The 20,931-nt window shown below is 41.3% G+C and overlaps 1 protein-coding gene across 1 annotated transcript in view; it reads right to left on the bottom strand.

Moving 5' to 3' along the window:
* The window catches only part of trip11 (thyroid hormone receptor interactor 11), a 100,912-nt gene that overhangs the window by 71,530 nt on the left and 8,451 nt on the right, over nucleotides 1-20,931 (bottom strand). Inside the window, exons 2-5 of the mRNA XM_067991979.1 lie at nucleotides 12,873-12,949; nucleotides 5,368-5,478; nucleotides 2,364-2,639; nucleotides 986-1,054 (exon numbers count right to left, since the gene is read on the bottom strand). Coding sequence (XP_067848080.1) covers nucleotides 986-1,054; nucleotides 2,364-2,639; nucleotides 5,368-5,478; nucleotides 12,873-12,949 — 533 coding nt within the window. The remainder of the gene's footprint in view (nucleotides 1-985; nucleotides 1,055-2,363; nucleotides 2,640-5,367; nucleotides 5,479-12,872; nucleotides 12,950-20,931) is intronic.

The following is a 20,931-nucleotide window of genomic DNA, read 5'->3' as shown; positions in this document are numbered from 1 at the left end:
CTTAAACATATTTAAACTGACTGCTGATGGCATCATTGTAGGGATGGGAAAAACAGCTACTAATCTTGACAGTAGTACAAGAATGTAGGGAGACAACAATCACTGCTTTAGTGGGTCAATGACTATCTCCACTGATGATTCAATGCCCTCCTGCTGCAGTCCTTCGCAACTCCTAAGCAATTGACCAGGTGTGTCTGCATTCAATGTTAAAAACAAAAAGGAGAAAAAAGGTGATTGAAATTCTTAACATTTTTTTTAAAAATGTAGTCAGGATGGATGGACTTGTGCTAAACTGTCAAGTGTCTTATGAGGAAGACGAATATCTAAACAAAATTTGATCTGGTAGACACGAATATGCTCCATAAGTTGCCTCAACGACAAAAGGATTTATTACATTTTCCAGCTGTTTAAAAAAAACTTGGTCAATTACTGACGTTCCATTTAAATATAAGCGGCCCTACTCATGAGTGGGTGAATGCATCATCCAGTGTGGTACTAACCCAATTAGACCAGAAGGATCTCATTTATAATCATTAGGCTGCAGTGAGTTAGCTGATCTCAGTTGGATTAGTAGTAGTGGCACTCTAATTGGCCTCAGGACCCATGGCCAAGGGAAGCGCACTCCTGATTGATAGCCACTGACCATCACCGGGGACGTGCGGATGCCAAGTGAGGATAAAATCGGGATCAGCTGCGATGCCACTATCCCCAAGATATTGGAACAGACTGGCATCAATTATATAAATGAGAATCGTCACATGGGTGAAGTACCAGGTGACTGCCAATGGACATGGTGTCACAGCATAGATCGGTGCCAGATGAAGGGAGGACAAAAATAAATCAACACAGCCACAAATAGAAAATAATGATTTCAGGGGTAGCATGCTCTCATACTTTAACATTATATTCTTAAGGTGGCTGCTGGAATTCAGGCCTTTCTAAGCAACTTAGTGATAAATGTGTTTGAGAAGTCTGAAGTTCTTACCTTGATTGTCTTCTGCAATTTGTAACCATCATCCTGGTCAGAGCTGACTATCCCTTCACCCTTGGTTGCCTAAAAATAACATTTATAAAAAGGAGTTACTTTTTTCCCCAACCTACATTGCCTATGTCAGTGTGCACACGCAACAAGATCTGTATTAAATATAGAAGAGACCATTGAGCCTGCTCTTTCCAACAGAGCATATATAAGCTGGACACTCAGCAATTTTCTAGAAAGGACATTAAAACTACAAAAAGCATATAGCACAGACTCACCAGGATGATGCAATAATTATGAGGAAAGATTTACGGATCTGGGACAATATCCACCGGAGCAGAGAAGAACAAGAGGAGACTTAATAAAGGCTTTTAAAATTATGAAAGGTCTAGACAGAGTGAAAGAATATTTCTTCTGGTTGGGCAGTCAGGGACAAGGGATCACCAATTTAAAATTGTCACAAAGAGAGGTTAGGAGAAATTTCTTTTGTTGAATGCTTTACTACAGGGGGTGGTTGAAACAGAGACCAGTCCACCCTTCAGGAGAAAATTGGCTGAATATTTGAAGCAGAGGAAGATACAGGACTGTGGGGAGAGCCTGGGGCAGTGGGATTAGTTTCCGATTGCTTCAGCAAAAAACCACAGACGTGATGGCTTAATGTCTTGCTTCTGTGCTGTAACCTTCTACGGTTCCACTTTAGAGGAGGTGAACAACCAGGAATAAAACTTTCAAGAACACAAAAATTTATAATGTCACAATTCAGCAGAAAATCCAGGGCAATATTCATAATATAATTTCCATCATTCATCCCGACTGGTTACAGTCTACAGACAATAATCATAGAAGAACTGCAACAAGGGCATTGTTATGCAGTATTTTATTACATACATTGACTTTTTTTTTTGGAAAGGGTATCAAATACTTCAATTTTTCTGCCCAATCCTCCAAATTCCCCGACATGCACTGGATAAAATATGCATATCCTCATTTATAGAACCCTCCCCAGAAGATGTTTTAAACCCTTGTGTATGCCTGGATCAGTAATTGATTTAATGTAGAGTTGTGCGTTTGGACTAAAATTACATCTGAATCTGTTGTCTAGAGTTTATAGTGCACCCAGCCAGGCTGGTAGGTGTGGAATAGCACTTGTAAGTCATTATCACCATCAATATTCCCATGCATCAAATAATGGGCTTTCAGAAAATATAGAACAAATCAAAAACATTTGGAATCCAGAGCTGACTGAGCAGTCACATTCAAATGTACTGGTCATACAGATTAATAAAGCAGCATGGGAAATCCCAGGATTCAGAAACTGCAGCATTAACAATTATCTAATTGTTCCATCTTATGCTAGATTACCTGCATGATATCATTCACAGACCTGTGCTAGCTGTTTCCAATGGGAAACATCAGCTTCCAACCTCAAGACATCATTGGAAAGTCTGTTGATCTCTTGCTGGGACCAGATGACATCTCCAAAATCCATGGTATCCCCATGGAAAGTGGACGTGCGAGACATGTCAACAGGCAGAAAGGCAGTGGAAGCTGTGTGTGAGGTAACACCGACTGCCACCTGTGATGGCTGAGCGGCAGATTGGAACTTCTGTACTTGATCCTGTAAGGCATTCTGTCTGGCTTTCAAATGGCTTATCGTCACCTTAAAAAAAGAAGAGACAAAATAATGAATCAGGCAGCCAAATCCACTGAGCTGCATTAAAACTTAATTCTAAGTGAGCTAAAATGACAAGTGGCAAGTAAGATTAGCGCCACAGAAGTGCCACGTAATGACCACCTTGAACAAGAGAAAACCCAGCCGTCTCTCCATCACCTTCAATAGCACTCCCATCGCAGAGTCCCCAACCATCAACATTTAAAAGGATCACCTTGACCAAAAGCTGAACTGGATCACTAAGCCAGAGAGTCAGAAAGATGAATTAACAATAGGTAGTCCACTGACACAAGAGCCTAGAAATTCCACATCATTTCTGGTGTGGAATTAATATAGAACAGATTTCTGCCCTTCTCTGGCCCACTGATAAATTCCGACAACGGGGATGAACACTTCTTCCGCCCACACCAACCTGTTGCGATGTCACACTTGAAGGCAAACTGGAGGGAAGCCTGGCTCTCCCGAAAATCCCACCAGTTACACCCAATGCACGGTCAGTGGCAAGGCGTACTTGCCGTACAAATGCAGTAAGTGGCTGAGGGATCCCCACGTGTGCACAGGAGCCCTGCTGGAATTTACTCAGCTAGAATCGTGCAGCTTACTCTCAAGTGCATTGGTAACTTCACTCTACTTGTCCAGCCAGAGCCACCCGACCTGTTAGGGTATTATGACTTGCAGGTTATCTGTAACCAATTAAGAAGAATGCCAACACTCAATAGCAAGTAAACATATCCTGTTGCCAATGAACCAGATTAACTCAACAGCATTGGAGTGACTGTTGGAGAGCTGTCTGCCTTGAATTTGCCACAGACGATTGACTTGATTCTAGTTCCTCAATGCCTGGTGCATCATCTTCGAGCCAACATCAAAGAGACCTTACCTAGCTCCCCAACAAGGAGAATACTTGCTTCAATTTTCAGAATATTATAATTAGTTTAATGTGGTTTTTCATTCCAGATATTTACCAGCAACCTCTTCTAGTTTTTAAGGTATATTTAACCCTCCACTTCAGTCAAGAGGAGGGGCAGGCATCCTGTCACTACCACTTTGAACCCAGCCCGAAATTGCACGACAGCAGCCAGGATGACCCTTCTTCCCTCTTTATAAACCAGTACTTCACCTCAGTTTGGCACCTCCTAATGCTGGGAAAGGTGAAATTGGCAGGTAGAAGATTAAAAGTGCAAACCTGCATTCTGCCATCTGGTTTGATATGTCGCACTGCCCTGTTACTGAACCTATATCAGGTACCATGAACAATTCAGTTAGCTGCATTCTCCAATATCAAACATACTTAAAAGAGTGGGCAGAAAGATGCAATAATAATTTAAAAAATGAAAAAGACCAATTTCATTAGGCCCACCATTAGCTGTGTAAAAATACAAACTGGTGAAGAAATCAAAACAAAACTTAGCGAGTTCCTGAAATACTGAGTGCGTTTCTTTCAGAAGTACAATCGCATGATAATACTTATAAAACATACCCTCTAGCGGCAAAAAAACAGGTTAAACACCGGTTATTTTAGGTTCTAGTCTAACCCAGTGATAATGTAGAGCTTTTAAATTGAACTGGGGCTATTCATCAATTAATGATTATGGTAATTAATATTCTAGTGACTGCGTGACAAATTGACTGTTCAAATACAATTTCCTGGTTAATGTGTGTTCATTCTCTGAATTCACAGCACATGGTTCTTAAGCCAGTGTTTACAATTCCTTAACCCTACCTCTTGAGAATTTCACCACCAGCCTCTAATACAATGCATTAGTTTAGATCCAAATAATTAGATTTCACTTTTTGTTTCTCTTCCAAATTAAACCATTTGTGTAATGGCAAACAGGACTAGGATTCTGAAATTATAACCTGGGAAAATATCTTCTATATCTTAGCAATAGCAATTCACACACTATGAAATGAAATGGGTGGGAGGAGACTCATTTGGAGAATAAACACCAGCATGGACCAGTTGGGCTGAATGGCCTATTTCTGTGCTGTAAATTCCATGTAATCCATGTAAATGATTCTCAGTTTCCCACCATGTCAGACTGGATGAACCATCAGTGGGTGAAGAAGAGTAAAGAAACAAAAAGTGCATTTAAATTTGGACTTGGATATTACTCCAGAGAAAGAAGATCGCATGTAGGAACTGAAAAGCAATTATGCTGATGTGGCTTAGCTGGTTAAGCAGCGAGTAGCTGAGCCTTGCAGACCAGAAAGGTCCCAGGATTGATCTGCAGTCTGTGCTAAGTTAGCTGATTTAACTAACTGTTAGGGATACTACAACTGATCCAGCTTCAGCTGGATTAGGGAAGGGAAACCAAAACTTGACTGGACTCCTAAAACTGATCACCTAAAACTGATCACCATCCAGCAGCCTATGCTTGAAGTGCTCGTCATCAGGTGAGGATAGGACCTGGCTAATGTGTGATGCTTCTTGTGCTCAAATAGCCTGCCAACACTCATTTGTCTAAGTTCACACATGAAAGATGATCACTTTGGTAAGGTAGTAGAGATAGACCAGTATCCACAGAGCAAACCCCCCCACCCAAAAAAGTCAACATCTTTGGGGAGGGAAAGAGGAAAAAAATAGCAGAAAGAGAGGAAGAAAATTAAAACTGTTGCAGTAGCCTTTTTATAACTATGCAGTTAACAATTCATTTGACCCTGGAACAAGAGGTCCTATGTAAAGGAACAAAAGTGTATAAAACCTTCGACCTACTTCTTTCTGCTGTAGCTGATTTCTGTATTCCGAAGATAGGTGCTTTATCTGGAGCTCTGCTGCTGCCTCTTTCTCTTCTAGATCCGTGAAAAGTTTTTTCAGCCGTTCATACTGAAGATGGAAAAGAAATTTATTTTAAAATGTTTTAAAAAAAGGAACATGTGCAGATATATAAAGGGGTTGCCATTCCACATAAAATTATTACTGTACTAACTTTCTTCAACAAAGTAAATGTTAAGAGGGTTTGAAAACATAGATTTAGATTATAAGAACATAAGAAATAGGAGCAGGAGTAGGCCATCCGGCCCCTCGAGCCTGCTCCGCCATTCAACAAGATCATGGCTGATCTTCTACCTCAAATCCACTTTCCTGCCCTATCCCCATATCTTGATTCCTAGTGTCCAAAAATCGATCGATCTCAATCTTGAATATACTCAACAACTGAGCATCCATAGCCCTCTGGGGTAGAGAATTCCAAAGATTCACAACCCTCTGAGTAAAGAAATTTCTCCTCACCTCAGTCCTAAATGGCAGACCTCTTATCTTGAGACTATGCCCATAGTTCTAGACTCTCCAGCAAGGAGAAACAGCCTCTCAGCATCTACCCTGTCAAGCCCTCTAAGAATTTTATAAGTTTCAATGAGATCACCTCTCATTCTTCTAAACTCCAGCGAATATAGGCCCATTTTACTCAATCTCTCCTCATATGACAACCCTCTCATCCCAGGGATCAATCTGGTGAACCTTCATTGCACCCCCTCTAAGGCAAGTATATCCTTCCTTAGGTGAGGAGACCAAAACTGTACACAGTACTCTAGGTCAGGTCTCACCAGAGCCCTATATAATTGCAGCAAGACCTCCTTACTCTTATACTCCAAGCCCCTTGCAATATCGGCTAACATACCACTTTTGCCTTCCTAATTGCTTACTGTTCCTGCAAATTAACTTTCTGTGATTCATGTACAAGGACATCCAAATCCCTGAATACCAGCATTTCTTAATCTCTCAACTTTTAAAAAATATTCTGATTTTCTATTCTTCCTACCAAAATGGATAATTTCACATTTCCCCACTTCATCTGCCCCCATCTCGCCCACTCACTTAACCTGTCTATATCCCTTTGCAGACTCTCTGTATCATTCTCACAGTTTACTCTCCCACCTAGCTTTGTATCGTCAGCAAACTTGGATACATTACACACGCTCCCCTCATCTAAGTCATTGATATATATTGCAAACAGCTGAGGCCCGAGCACTGATCCTTGTGGCGCCCCACTGCCAACCGGAAAATGACCCGTTTATTCCTACTCTGTTTTCTGTCCGTTAACCAATCCTTTGGTAGGAAGAATAGAAAATCAGAATATTTTTTAAAAGGTGAGAGATTAAGAAATGCTGGTATTCAGAGGGATTTGGATGTCCTTGTACGTGAATCACAGAAAGTTAATTTGCAGGAACAGTAAGCAATTAGGAAGGCAAGTGGTATGTTAGCCTATATTGCGAGGGGCTTGGAATGTAAGAGTAAGGAGGTCTTGCTGCAATTTTATAGGGCTCTGGTGAGACCTGACCGAGAGTACTGTGTACAGTTTTGGTCTCCTCACCTAAGGAAGGATATACTTGCCTTAGAGGGGGTGCAATGAAGGTTCACCAGATTGATCCCTGGGATGAGAGGGTTGTCATATGAGGAGAGATTGAGTAAAATGGGCCTATATTCACTGGAGTTTAGAAGAATGAGAGGTGATCTCATTGAAACTTATATTATCTCCCATCCCATGAACCCCAATCTTGTGTAACAACCTCTTGTGCGGCACCTTATTAAACGCCTTTTGGAAATCCAAATGTACCACATCCACTGGTTCCCCTTATCTACCCTGCTAGTTACACCCTCAAAAAAATAAGATTTGTCAAACATGATTTCCCTTTCATAAACCATGTTGGCTCTGCCTAATCATATGATTTCCTAAGTGTCCTGTTACTACGTCCTTAATAATAGATTCTAGCATTTTCCCTACTACTGATACCAGACTAACCGGCCTATAGTTGCCTGTTTTCTCTCTCCCTCCTTTCTTCAAAAGCGGGGTTACATTTGCTACCTTCCAATCCACAAGGACCATTCTAGAATCTAAGGAATTCTGGAAGATCAAAACCAATGCATCCACCTCTTTTAAAACCCTAGGATGTAGACCATCAGGTCCAGGGGATTTTAGTCCCATTAGTTTCTCAAATACTTTTTCTCCACTGATATTAAATTACTTTAAGTTCCTCACTCATTAGTCCCTTGGTTCCCCACTATTTCTGGTATGTTTTTTGTGTCTTCTACTGTGAAGACAGATACACAGGGCTCGATATTAGCAGGGCAGTGGGTTCTCAGCAGGGGGTCGACTGGGTGCGTGGGTAACGCGCCCGGTGAAATCAGTGTGATCCGCACGGAATCGCAGGCTAATTGGAGCCACTTACCTGTGCTTCCAGGTTTCCCGCTGGTAAGCTGCGCAGCAAGGTCTGTCAGCTGGAGGAGCTCTATTTAAAGGGGCAGTCCTCTACTGACTGATGTTGCAGAAAATAGGAAAAATTACAGCATGGAGCAGCCCAGGGGGCAGGCTGCTCCCAGGTTTAATGATGCCTCACTCCAGGTATCATTGGATGGGGTGAGGAGGAGAGGGAGGACAGAGATCTTCCCCCCGGCAGGTGGGAGGAAACGGCCTGCCTCTGCCACCAAGGCGGCCTGGCTCGAGGTGACAGAGGATGTCACCAGCACCACCAACATATCGCGTACCTGCATACAGTTCAGGAGGCGCTGCAATGACCTAAGTAGGTCAGCCGAAGTGAGTACACTTACTCATTCCTCTCCCCTCCATCTGCCACATCACTGCCCCCATCCCACATCTCCTTCTGCATTGCCAACACTACTCTATCACATCACCCCTCACACCCACTCAAAGCTCATCCTCATCTTACCTGCACTGACTCACCTCGCCAGTACTCATCCCGCCACTACCACTCAATCCAATCCTCATACAATCTCATGGCTCTATCTCATACTCACCCTCTCATGCATCTCTTTCACAGTCAGCCTCACTCAACCTGCCACTACCTGTGCTGCAGCCACAGGGCATGCTTCACATATGTGTAGTAGGAAGCGTAAGGCAAATGTGTCGTGAGCATGAAGGGGATGCACAAGGGTGTTTGAGGGTTTGTCATGGTGTTTACCTATATTTAATTTCTGATCAAGTCACATAACATATTATATTGTCACCACTACTGCCATGTCTTTGCAAATCTTGTCTGGTTTGTGCAATAATGCCCTTTCCTGAGGATCACGATGAAGATCCACAACTCATGCCACCCATTGTGTCACTGCAGAGTGGGTGTAGGTGTATTTGCAGGGCTCTTTTGTGCAGACGACTGAGAGACGTCGGAGATGTCCCTGATGGCACCCTGGAAGGATGCGGAGAAGTTGTTGAGGGCAGTGGCGACTTCGACAGCGACAGGTAAGAAGATGGTGCTCGGGCCAGCCTGGAGCAGCTCGGCATGAAGGAGGCTGCAGATGTCCACGACTACATGTCCAGTAACTCTGAGCCTCCGTGTGCACTGCTGCTCAGAGGGGTCCAGGAAGCCGAGTCTTGGTCTGTAGACCCTGTGGCGAGGGTAGTGCCCTCTGCGACGTATCTCTCTCTGCTGTTGCTCTCCCTCCTGCTGTGCAGGTGGATGTGTCACAGCACTGTGTTGTGGAGCTCCATGTGTCAGAGGTGGATGGCGTGGCCGGCGAGGCTGGTGATGCTGTTTGCCCTCCGAGGAGGTCATGACTGCAGCTATGGCGGCCCCCATCCGGCAGATGTACATTTGAGGGGGTCCGCAAGGTAGGTAAATGTGTCTGGACACCGGGGTAAGTGTGCAAGTTGATGAATTTTATTGTTAGGAGGAGGGCGGTGGAGGCCAAACTTTGTCCAAAGTGACAGAGTGGCCTCCTGCAATGAGTGAGGGTCCCCCCCCCCCCCCCCACCACCTGTCAAATGGACCTTTGCAGCTGCCACAGGCTGATGGCTGCAACACGTCCATTTGAACTGGGAGTGTTTCCCCCAGTACGGGAAACAGTCTCAGTTAATTTCAAAATCCCAGCCCTCCTAAAATATCAGATCAATCAGGTCTGTTAACGACCTGAAGTACCTGTTTAAGTACTTTAAGTGGCACCCCGCTGGCTTTAATTGCCGGCGGGAGTCCCACATGCTGGGGCTGCATGCGCATGTCAGCGTGTCACTGGGGAAACCAGAAGTGGGCAGGTTGGAGCCGGGCTCCAGACCCACCCCAGGAATCCCAGATTTTCGCAACCCCCCCCCGCCACGAACGCACCCGAAAATCGAGCCCACAATATTTGTTTAACATCTCTGCCAGTTTCTTATTCCCCATTAAAATTTCTCCCATTAGGCTTACTACCCTTTTTGGCAAAATTGTAAGCATCTTCTTTTAATCTAATACTATCCTTAACTTCTCTGGTTAGCCATAGTTGGATCAATTTTCCTGTGGAGTTTTTATTCCTCAAGGGAATGTATATTCGTTGAGAATGAAGAATTATTTCTTTAAACGTTCATCATTGCTTATCTACCATCATATCTTTTAATCTAATTTCCCAATCTACCTTAGCCAACTCATCCCAAATACCTACGTAATTGGCTTTAAATTTAAGACCCTAGTTTCGGACTTAACTACATCACTCAATATTATGATCACTCTGCCCCAGAGGATCTTTAACTATAAGATTACTAATTAAACCTGTCTCGTTACAAATACTAGATACAAAATGGCCTATTCCCTAGTTGGTTCCTCGACATATTGTTCTAGAAAACTGTCTCAAATGCATTCCGTGAACTCGTCCTCCAAGCTACTTTTGGCAATTTGGTTTTCCCAGTCTACATGAAGATTAAAGTCCCCCACGATTATTACATTACCCTTGTTACATGCTCATTAACCTCTAGAAGTTGGCGTGTACAAGTGTTAACGGCTCATTTTCTTCACTCCTTAATGGGCTAATTACAGAGCCATTATGGCAGCCCAAAGATCTAAGAGGCAGCCATCCTGGGAGCAAAGGGGCTAGGCAAAGTTGGGCTGCTCTGGTAGATTTTGACTGAAAGTTCAAACCAGAGCCTGGCCTATAACCTGGATGTGCAATGTTTAGTACCCTTTCTTTTCCTCTCCCCCATTCACTGAGCTCAATCTTTGTGTGCATGTGTCTCTTTCAGTACAGGCAGTATGTTAGGAGCTAATGTACCTGAACACTGATGGTGCATTCACACTCCACAAGTTCAGCACAATGCAAAGCCAAAATCGTTTTGCACAAATGCTAAGTTTGGGAGGTTAAATTGGATGTGATGGCCTAATTGACTTTGAAATGGAGCAAGACTCCCCTCTCCAGGGAATCTCATTCTGCCTTATTCCAATGTTATGTCGGGTCCTGATACTGGAGTCAAACACTCGGTGGAGTTACAGCATAACTGCAGCACCAGTGTGAAACAAAACTGCTTCACATTGATGCTACAGTTGTAGCGTGAATGCACGAGTATCTGACTCCAGTTGCATTTGTTATGCTGGTGTATGCAGAGTGGAGCCCACTGTGTTAGTCTAATCTTAATTCACAATTGTTTAAGTTCAATTATCTGATCATTTAATTTTTTTAAGCAGCAGGTTCCTACTTTCCAGGGTTGTTTACATTGCTTATTGAAATTATTTGATAATTTAATTCTTTTTACTGCAAAAAAAAACTACTTGGAATCATCAGGAGTAAACTGTATTTTGTTTCCTTAACTACTTTGGTCTTTTGTTATTTAAGTTTTCTTTGACTCTCCTGTCAGAAAAAAAAGTTAAAAATGCATTATATACTCGAGCTCCTTTTTGTCCATTTACTCCCACTTTGATCTACTTGTCTAGGAGAAATAATTAACATTCTAGCCACTTGACTATGAAGAAAGAATCCATTTGTTCTTCAAAGAATCCTGCCTCCATTTCAAAGAAAGACAGGACTATATCTGAAAGGCAGCCTTAGGATCTTTTAATTATCGGTTTTGACCGTTTCCACAGAGGTGGCAAAAAGGATCCAGAGAAATCAACTGTCGATGTGATGTTCAATTGGACACTCAGTTCCAGAGTTATTGGAATAGACTTCTAAAGATTTATCATTTTGAAACAGTTTGTGTCAAGTCGAGGATTCTACTGTTAAGTTTCCTGTTGTGTGTTTCTCCTTCTGTGTAATTAACATACTGGTGAATAAAGTTGACTGTTAGTTTTAGCCCCAATGCAATAGTTTGAGAGTGTGATATTTTCTGCCTTTTGATAGATAGGAGAAAGAAGTGAGTGGCCCACATAATCTGATCTCCATTGCATTACACCATGGTAGAAGGGTAATTGTTAGTACTGTGGGACCTATACATATGGTACAAGTTTTAGTTTGTTTGCAGGTCTGTTTATGGAAAATGCCTTTTTGCTGTGAACATGAATTGCGAATGTTGGAAGAAAGCAGCTATCACATGACCAATAAGCACATATCCAAATAGCAATAGTTCTTACCCACATTTGTAAATATAGAAGAAACATTAGCAAGTCCAAATAACCTGCAATAAGGGGCACGCTGCACTAGGCTTAAGATCAAGAAAGGTGGGATCTAGCCAAAGTAGGCTACAGAAGATAATGCCTGCAGAAACTATAGCTTGGGCTGTGAATATTCAGCCTATGCAAGTCTCTAGTATTAGTCTGTTCCAATAATACTTCAAGAAAGAATCTCAGAAATTGCAAAATCCCCATGGCTGAAGTCCTAATTTTTCAAATTAGTGTCATAACTTGTAGCAAATGTCCTTCACAATTAGTTCTTTTGTCTCTGTTTTAAGTCCCTAAAAGTATTAAGCATGCCCCTCATGGTTCAGCACAGGCCTTTGCATATAGCAGTTCTTTCCTCTGTGATAAGTTAATTCTCAGTCAAGCATCACACGCTGTTGTTTAGGATTTATTATAATTTTGCAGTCCATACCCAGGAATGAAGTTAATGAATAAAAGTCTCAGGAGCACAAGAATCATGCCAGAGTTGCAGCAATTTCAAACCCTGCTCCAGTGCAATATTTACATCTACAACACGATCTATTCTTATGAGTGACCTGGTCAATTATTGCTGAAATATTAGTGCTGTGCACTTGTATCTACTGACAACCTGAAATAAGAAAGGTCATCGACCTGAAACGTTAACTCTGTTTCTTTCTCCACAGATGCTGCCTGGCTTGCTGAGTATCTGCAGCATTTTCAGTTTTTATTTTATATTATATATTATATAAGACAGTCTAAACTCATTTCACTCAGGATCTAACTTCAAAATGAAGCGATTTCATCTGGTCTCAAAGCACCTAAAATGAATGGGCAATGTTTTAACAAACTGGACCAATTGGTCACCGTTTAGAAAAAAAAATCCAAAGTAGTGTCTCTTGAGGTTTCTTTAAGTTAAGTGCCTGTAGCATAAAGCATTCACATACTAACCTCCGATTTTTGTGCTGCGTAAGCTGCTTCAACATCCTTCAATCTGGAATTGGATACATGTAGTTCACCGGTAGCATCTAAAATTCAACCACAGCATGGCAATTATTATTCATTTTCACATGGCTTAGTGTCAGGCCAAGAACACTGTCCCTACCTTTGGCTCATATTTGTAAACAATTTTACAACACCAAGTTATAGTCCAGCAATTTTATTTTAAATTCACAAGCTTTCGGAGGCTTCCTCCTTCCTCAGGTAAATGTTTTGGCTCATATAACAGCTTTCCATTTTGGCTCATATAACAGCTTTCCATTAAAACAAGTGGGAGTGTAGAATTTTAAAAATAAATACTTCAGCTCAACTCAAAAATGTGTTTCCTTAAAAAAAATGTAACAACTTAACCAGCATGCCAAGCGAGCAGTGGCCAGACACCACTATGAATAAAATATTATTGGGGGTGGGAAAATACTAAGTATTTTATTATTTCACTGTTCCAGCAATTATTTTGAAATTACATTCGAATAATTTTATCTCCATTTATACAAATAAAATTGTCTACCCTTCTTCGGGTCATTGACCATTCATCAGAGGAGATGGTGGGTAAGCAACCAGTTCCCAGCCACTAGCATCTTTGGACAATGCACTCTCATTTTTCACTCCTCTCTGGGGAAGCAACAGGCACTACTGCCTGTTGGTGGCAGGGGCAAGCTTGGGAACTCACACTGCAGTAAGTGTATGGAGGAATACCAGTACTGCTGTGCCTATGTGGATTATTTCTTAAAGATCAGGTATAACGTGTTCTGATAAATTAGATAATTATAGGTTATAATTTAACCCAACTTATCAAAGTACTGACCACAGGTGGCGTTTCAAAACTATGAATGATGTAACTCAAATGGTGCAGATCTGTGAGCCTCCTCTGTACTTTGTCCTTCCTAGGTTAATATCCCTTGCCATGTGTGGGGGCCAAAATACTCCAAGTGCAGCCATTCCAAAGCCTTTTACAGCTTAAATAAGGGTTCTGATTTTTAAATTGTATTGTCCTAGCAATACAACCTAAAACTCAATTTGCCTTTCCAATATCCTTGCCACACTGCTTGCACACCTTTCAATGATTTCTTATAAACCCCAGCTTTTTCATGTCTGGAGTATCCCCAAATACAAAAGCATAAATTGCACTTATCCACACTGACTGCCATAGAAGTTTACAGCACAGAAGGAGGCCAGTCAGCCCATCATGCTAGCTCTTTTCTGTAGCAATCAAAGGCTGATCCCACTGCCGGATCAGTCCCACTGCCGCATCAGTCTCTGACGAAAGGTCTTCGACCTGAAACGTTAACTCTGTTTCTTTTTCCACAGATGCTACCTGACTTGCTGAGCTTCTGCAGCATTTTCTGTTTTTAATCCCACTGCCCCTCCCTCTCCATCGTCAAATATCTCCCTCTGCTTCAAATATTTATCCATTCTTCCCTTAAAAGCTGCTCCCTGGGGCAAAGCATTCCATGCTCCAAAAAACATCTGCATTACAAAAATATTCTCCTAACTTCTCTCCTCACTCAGTGAGGATTTGAAATTGATGATCCCTCGTCACTGAATCCCCAACCAGAAAAAATATTCTCCCCCTGTTCGATCTATCAAAACCCTTCATAAATTTTAATAACTTCTGTTAAATCACCTTTTTGCTTTCTCTGTTCAGTACAAATAATCCCAGTATTTCAAGTCTTTACTTTTAACTATAGTCTCTCATCCCTGGCATCATTCTGGGGAGTCCATTCTAAACATTCTCTATGGCTTTAATGTCTTTTCGATAGCAGCACAAAACTGCACACAGCAATTTTTTGTTCAAGTTATTGATTTCTTTACTCTTGTGCTCAATGCCCCTACTTATAAAACCCAAAATGCTGTTGGCCTTGTTTCTGGCCTTGTCTACCTGCACTTGCACTTTTAAAGAATTATGTATTTGAACCTTTAGGTCACAATGCTTAGCCAATCCTTCAGAATCATTCCATTAAGTATATACTCTCATTCCTTGTTTCTGCTCCCAAAATGTATTATCTCACACTTATCCACATTAAATTGTATCTGCCACCTGTCTGTCCACCCCACAACCTATATCTTCCTGAAGTCCTTCACAGTGGGCTACATTCTTTGCCAAACCCCCTATATTTGTCTCATCAGCAGAATTTGAGACTCTGCCCAAGTCCAAATCATCTATCGATATTTAGAACAAAAGTAAATAGAACAGTCTATCCACAAAACTCTATCTTTGATAAACCACTTTCCACCTTCTGGAATATATTTATTTTGTACTCTATCCATCTCATATTTGAAGATTTTCCACTGCATGATCTATTGATATTGTTTTTAAGCAAATATATTTCTTTACCTATCCCTTCTGCTTCGCAGCATCGTCCCTTTTGTCATTTAATCGCTCCTGCCTTCCACCCTATCACAGACCTTCCCCTTTGTTCTTTCCCTGCCCCCCTTTCCCCTAGCTCTGTATTTGCTTAAAAGCTGTTCATCTCCAAATCCTCCAGTTCTGATGAATGGTCATTGACCTGAAATGTTAACTCTGTTTCTCTCTCCACAGATACTACCTGACTTGCTGAGTGTTTCCAGCATTTTCTGTTTTTATTTCAGATTTCCAGCATCCGCAGTATTTTGCTTTTGTTAAATACAAGTGATTTGGTCTAAATTACCAAATAATGTGTACACTTCCATATCATGTGCAAAGTTTTGAATGATTCCATTAATGCCCTAATTAAAATCATTTACAAAGATAAACAGCAGTGATCACAACATGGAGTCATTGGACCCCACTTGTGATCTGGCCCCATAGAGATCTACTCCCACTGACAACAACCCTCTAACCTGCGAGTTGACAAATAATTGCCTATTCAGCACAACATCTGACTGCCAAACCCATATGATTTAATCTTTCCTAACAGCCAGCTAAACCACAATTTACTGAAGGCTTTCTAGAAATCAAGGTACACAACATTTCCTGGATTGTTAACATCCACTAATTTGGTCACTTCTTCAAAGAGATCAATTAGATTAGTGAAGCAAGACCTCAGTTTCCTAAAGCCATCCCTAATAACTGCTAAACTCTTCAGGTGATTATTAATCGTACCCTTTATAATACCTTCCAGTATTTTTCTACAACCAACATCAAGGCTTATAATATACATACATTAAAAAAGACACGCAACTCACACACTTGCTATGTAGCGATCAGGAGCAGGAACTCTGGCCAATTTTCCTTCCCCTAGCCCAGAGGTCCTGCAACCAATAATACTGGCCCTATCACTATCCTTGCTCATATCTGCTAACTCGGCACAGATCGTGGATCAAAGGTGAGACCATCCTGGTCTATACAGCTCAGAGGTAGAGATTTTATCTCTAGAGGAATGGGACTGCCGAGTTTAAGGTGAAAATACGCGTGGCGTTATTCAGCAGGTGTTGCAATTATTTGTTTTTTTCTTAAAAAAAACTTTGTATGTGTAGAAAAGAACAGAAAATTTTGCAGTGAAGTATCGCAACATATTTTGGTCTCATACAGAGTAGAAATCTGATGCAATAAGTATATCCCATCAATGCTTCCAACTCCATCAAGTCCATCATCCATCATGTAAAGAAATTCAGCGCCTAATTTCAACTGCAACATTCAATTGGCCACACCATGATGGCCCACATGACAGCAAAGAATGATACCCGGACTTCAAGGGTTAAGTTACGAGGAGAGAGTACACAAATTGGGGTTGTATTTTCTGGAGTTTCGAAGGTTAAGGGGTGATCTGATCGAAGTTTATAAGATATTAAGGGGAACGGATAGGGTGGATAGAGAGAAACTATTTCCGCTGGTTGGGGATTTTAGGAGTAGGGGGCACAGTCTAAAAATTAGAGCCAGACCTTTCAGGAGTGAGATTAGAAAACATTTCTACACACAAAGGGTGGTAGAAGTTTGGAACTCTCTTCAGCAAACGGCAATTGATACTAGCTCAATAGCTAAATTTAAATCTGAGATAGATAGCGTTTTGGCAACCAAAGGTATTAAGGGATATGGGCCAAAGGTGGGTATATGGAGTTAGATCACAGATCAGCCATGATCTTATCAAATGACGGAGCAGGCACGAGGGGCTGAATGGCCTACTCCTGTTCCTGTGTTCCTATAAAGGCTCAAAACACCAAAAGCTTCACTGGTCTCAGTTTGTGCAGTGCATAAGTCCCTAAAATATAATCTCAAAGTTTAATATCCTGTAGGGTTTTGAATCATAACTTCCGACTACTGTTTTGCAGCCCAACAATCAGATGTGGCAGTAAGGAGAACTGAAGAAATATTGAGCGGGAGACCCCAGTGGCTGGGTCATCATGGCTATGCAACATTGCAACATGAACTTTGTGCAGCACGGTTACATGAAGGCTTTGTATCTTACAGCCTAGTTACACTAGCAGTCCACAAGAGACCAGAGAATGACACTGATACAACAGTTTAACTTGAGTCTGCCTGACCCAGGTTGTTTGAAGGAGGTATTGGTCTCAAACCAGTACCTATGGTATAACTACACCAGTAAGTGAAACGACACAGTAACGTATGCTGGGAAATCTGTTTGTAAACCAAGATAATTTGAGCAAATGTTATAAATACAGAGTAGTTTCTTGTAAATTAATGATTCCTCAAATCTACAAAGTGGTTGTAGTCTTGGCTGAGTCAGAGGATTGTGGGTTCAAGGTCCACTCTGGATTTGAGCGTATAATCTAGGCTGACACTTCAGTGCAGTATTGAGGGAGTGCTGCATTGTCAGAGGTGCCATCTTTTAGATGAGATGTTAAACTAATGGTCCATCCATTCTTCCCAGGAGGTCATAAAAGATCCCATTGCACCATTCTAAGAAAAGCAGGGAGTTCTCCTGGTGTCCTGGCCAACATTCCTCCCTTAACTAGCACCACCAAAAATCTGGCAATTTGTCTCATTTTTTCTTTGTGGAACCTTGCTGTGAGCAAATTGGATGCTGCATTTTCCTATGTAACAGTGCCTGGAGTTCAAAAGTATTCCACTAGTTGTAAACTACTCCGGGATGTCATGAGGACATGGCAGGTGCTACATAAATCAAGTTCTTTCTTTACAAAGGACTGAATAAAGCAAATGGGGGTAAAAAGGACTAAACCTTACAGTTATTGTCCTACTCTGTCTCTCCTCCCAGCATTAGTTAGTGATTCGCTGTTCTCCATATCCATTTGAGGGATTTAGTATTGTGGGGGATGAATGGAGCTGGTTGAAAAGTTATTTCAGTCACATTTCTCTAAGGAGGCCAAAGCTCAGCCCTCGAATTTGATTCAGGTATAGTTCAATAGCTGTTTGAAATGGATATTGACTTTTTTAACATATAAAAGACTTGCATTTATACAGCACCTTATTATGCCTCTCAGAAATGCCTCAAAGCACTTCACGTACAATCCATTACTTTGAAATGTAAATTGTCAGTAAATTACAGGTGAAACCATTATTTTATTGAGTTAGAAACAGATCTAATGCTGATTATTTCAAAGGGTTAAATCAAGGGTGTGAGCCAGAATTTTTACTTTTCATTGGCAACTTACCACAATATTTTTGAAAAATGTCTCATTCTCTTGCAAAGGTTAAAATGAACCACGCATCGTCAAAATTATAAGAATCACCCACACCCATTGAACAGATATTGTCGTTCAAGTTGAGTTTCAGTCATTACTCCTTATACGAAAGTCAGTTGGAAAGTCCAGTCGCAAGGTGTTTACATCACCTGTGAACGCACCACACTTGTAAACATACACCAGTTATTTTTTGCTATCACTAAATCAGTACTTCAGTATTAGTCACACTATATATCTAGTTCATCTATTCAAAATTGACTTTTGCACTTAGACCACACATACCTCCTCATCGCACAATAGCAATTGCTGCCCTGTGCACTTAAGACTAGGATGTGGAGAATTCTAAACAGACGCTTCCACTCAATCTGACATCATTGTGTTTTCTACAGACAAGAAAAGCTATCAATGAAATGGTCGCCCATGTAGCACAACACTCGGTAACAGTGCACATCTTGTACAAACAAGCAGCAGTGTTTCAATTTTAAGATTTTTGCCTAAAAAGGGATTTTGAGTTCATTCATATTATGATGTTGCTTTTAAATTAAATATGGGCACCCCATGGATTAACTCCCAGCAATACACAAGTTGTTCAGGGTGTGGATTAGGTTCATTAGCTATGGGAGTAGATAAAGTTGTGAACAGAAGTGTGGTTCCCACATATCCTATCAGTTTGAGGCGGTAGAGGTTGTTAGCACATTTCAGAACGGTTCTCACAGAATGTCAGATTGGTGCCAATCACTGAGCGCAGCAAGAGGCCTAGCTGAACTGGTGAGGTTTCTGATCCAAAGTAGTAGCTCCATTAGCAACTCAATGAGCCAATCCATGACATAGAGAACAGAGGGGGAGACACAAGTCAGCTCTTTGAATTCCTCTCTCTCGAAAGTTAGTCAGCGGTAGATTTGAGTTTGGAACAGAGAATGAGAGGCAAAGGACTCTTTTTCCTAAGCGAGCACCAATCAGTTCAGCGATACTGATTAGTAAAGTGAAAGTTGGACCATGTCAAGGGCAAAGTGAGCAGAATTTATTGTTTTTGATGTCACAAGGTTCAATTTCACTGAAAACTGTATTCTGTTTAGTCATTTATCTCATCTAAAATAAACCAGCTCATTGGGTTAACAATTAGCCCTGTCTCACTGGAGTGCTCAACAGTCTGCCTTCCAGAAGATGGGAGAAATGCACACAAGTCACATGTGAGATCACAGAATCCAGTACACACAATAAGGGGTCTTATAGTTATGGCCCCAGATCACACTGTCGTATACCAAGATATTGGGCTGCCGAAGATACTCTCCATATTGTAGGTAAGGCAAACTAGAAACCATCTACTATAGACTCAAAATTCGTAACAAGCAGAATAAGAACCTTGCTGTAAAACCACAGGACTAGGACTTATCACCTGGTTTCATTCACCTGCGCACACATTCAATACTAAATAAACTCTCAAATTTTACCAAGTTACATGGAACACCACTTAGCAGCAACTTATGCTTGTTTTAAACCAACGCCGCTAACTAAAAATTATCAACACAGTTTAACTCAATGGTGGAATTATGCCAGCACTCAGACCTGTTCATTTTACAAACATAAGAAATTATGGCATGGGAATAGTCCATTTGCCACACCAAGCCTGCTCCTTTCACAAACCCTACTGTGGACTACATTGAATCTATCTCGAGGGAAAGTTCAACATAAACACTCACTAATCCCCAAAGGATTGTCAAGAAAAACTTCAAAATATTCATTAATCTTCATATTCCCATGTCAACCCTAGTCTTCTAATGTCCAAACAACCCTCCACAAGCACAGGACCCACCAACTCCAAAAAATTATTTGACTCTCAGTTTCTACATATCCCCCATAACCACTAATTTCATAAGCAAAATACTGCGGATGCTGGAAATCTGAAGTAAAAACAGAAAACGCTGGAGAAGCTCAGCAAGTCCGGCAGCATCTGTAGAGAAAGAAACAGAGTTAACATTTCAGGTCGAAGACCTGACGAAAGGTCTTCAACCTGAAACATTAATTCTATTTCTTTTTCCATAGATGCTGCCTGACTTGCTGAGCTTCTCCAGCATTTTCTGTTTTTATTACCACTAATCTCATCCCTAGATATTTATCCAGTCTCCTTTTTCTCTTAACTTCAAATGCTTTTGCTGGGAGTTACGTTCCATATACTCACTACTCATTTGAGGGAAGGCTGTGGAAGAATACATATCGCCTCGTCTTAATTGAGGGCTGTAAATTTTAAATTTTGTAATCATGTTCACAATAAAATAAGTAAAATAACCGGTTTATGTAACACAGCTAATGCATCTCAGCATATTCAAGACCAGGGTAATGTGCTCATTAATCCTGAAGAGTTTCACCACAGTTATTGAATTAGAGATCCTCACTTCAGTCAGCATGTCAGCCATGTGAATATGTTGAGATT

Source organism: Heptranchias perlo, chromosome 10, assembly GCF_035084215.1.
Source record: "Heptranchias perlo isolate sHepPer1 chromosome 10, sHepPer1.hap1, whole genome shotgun sequence".
In the NCBI taxonomy this organism is placed as follows: Eukaryota; Metazoa; Chordata; class Chondrichthyes; order Hexanchiformes; family Hexanchidae; genus Heptranchias; species Heptranchias perlo.
Note: the sequence above shows the minus strand (reverse complement) of the source record. Positions and strands in the feature narration are given on the sequence as shown.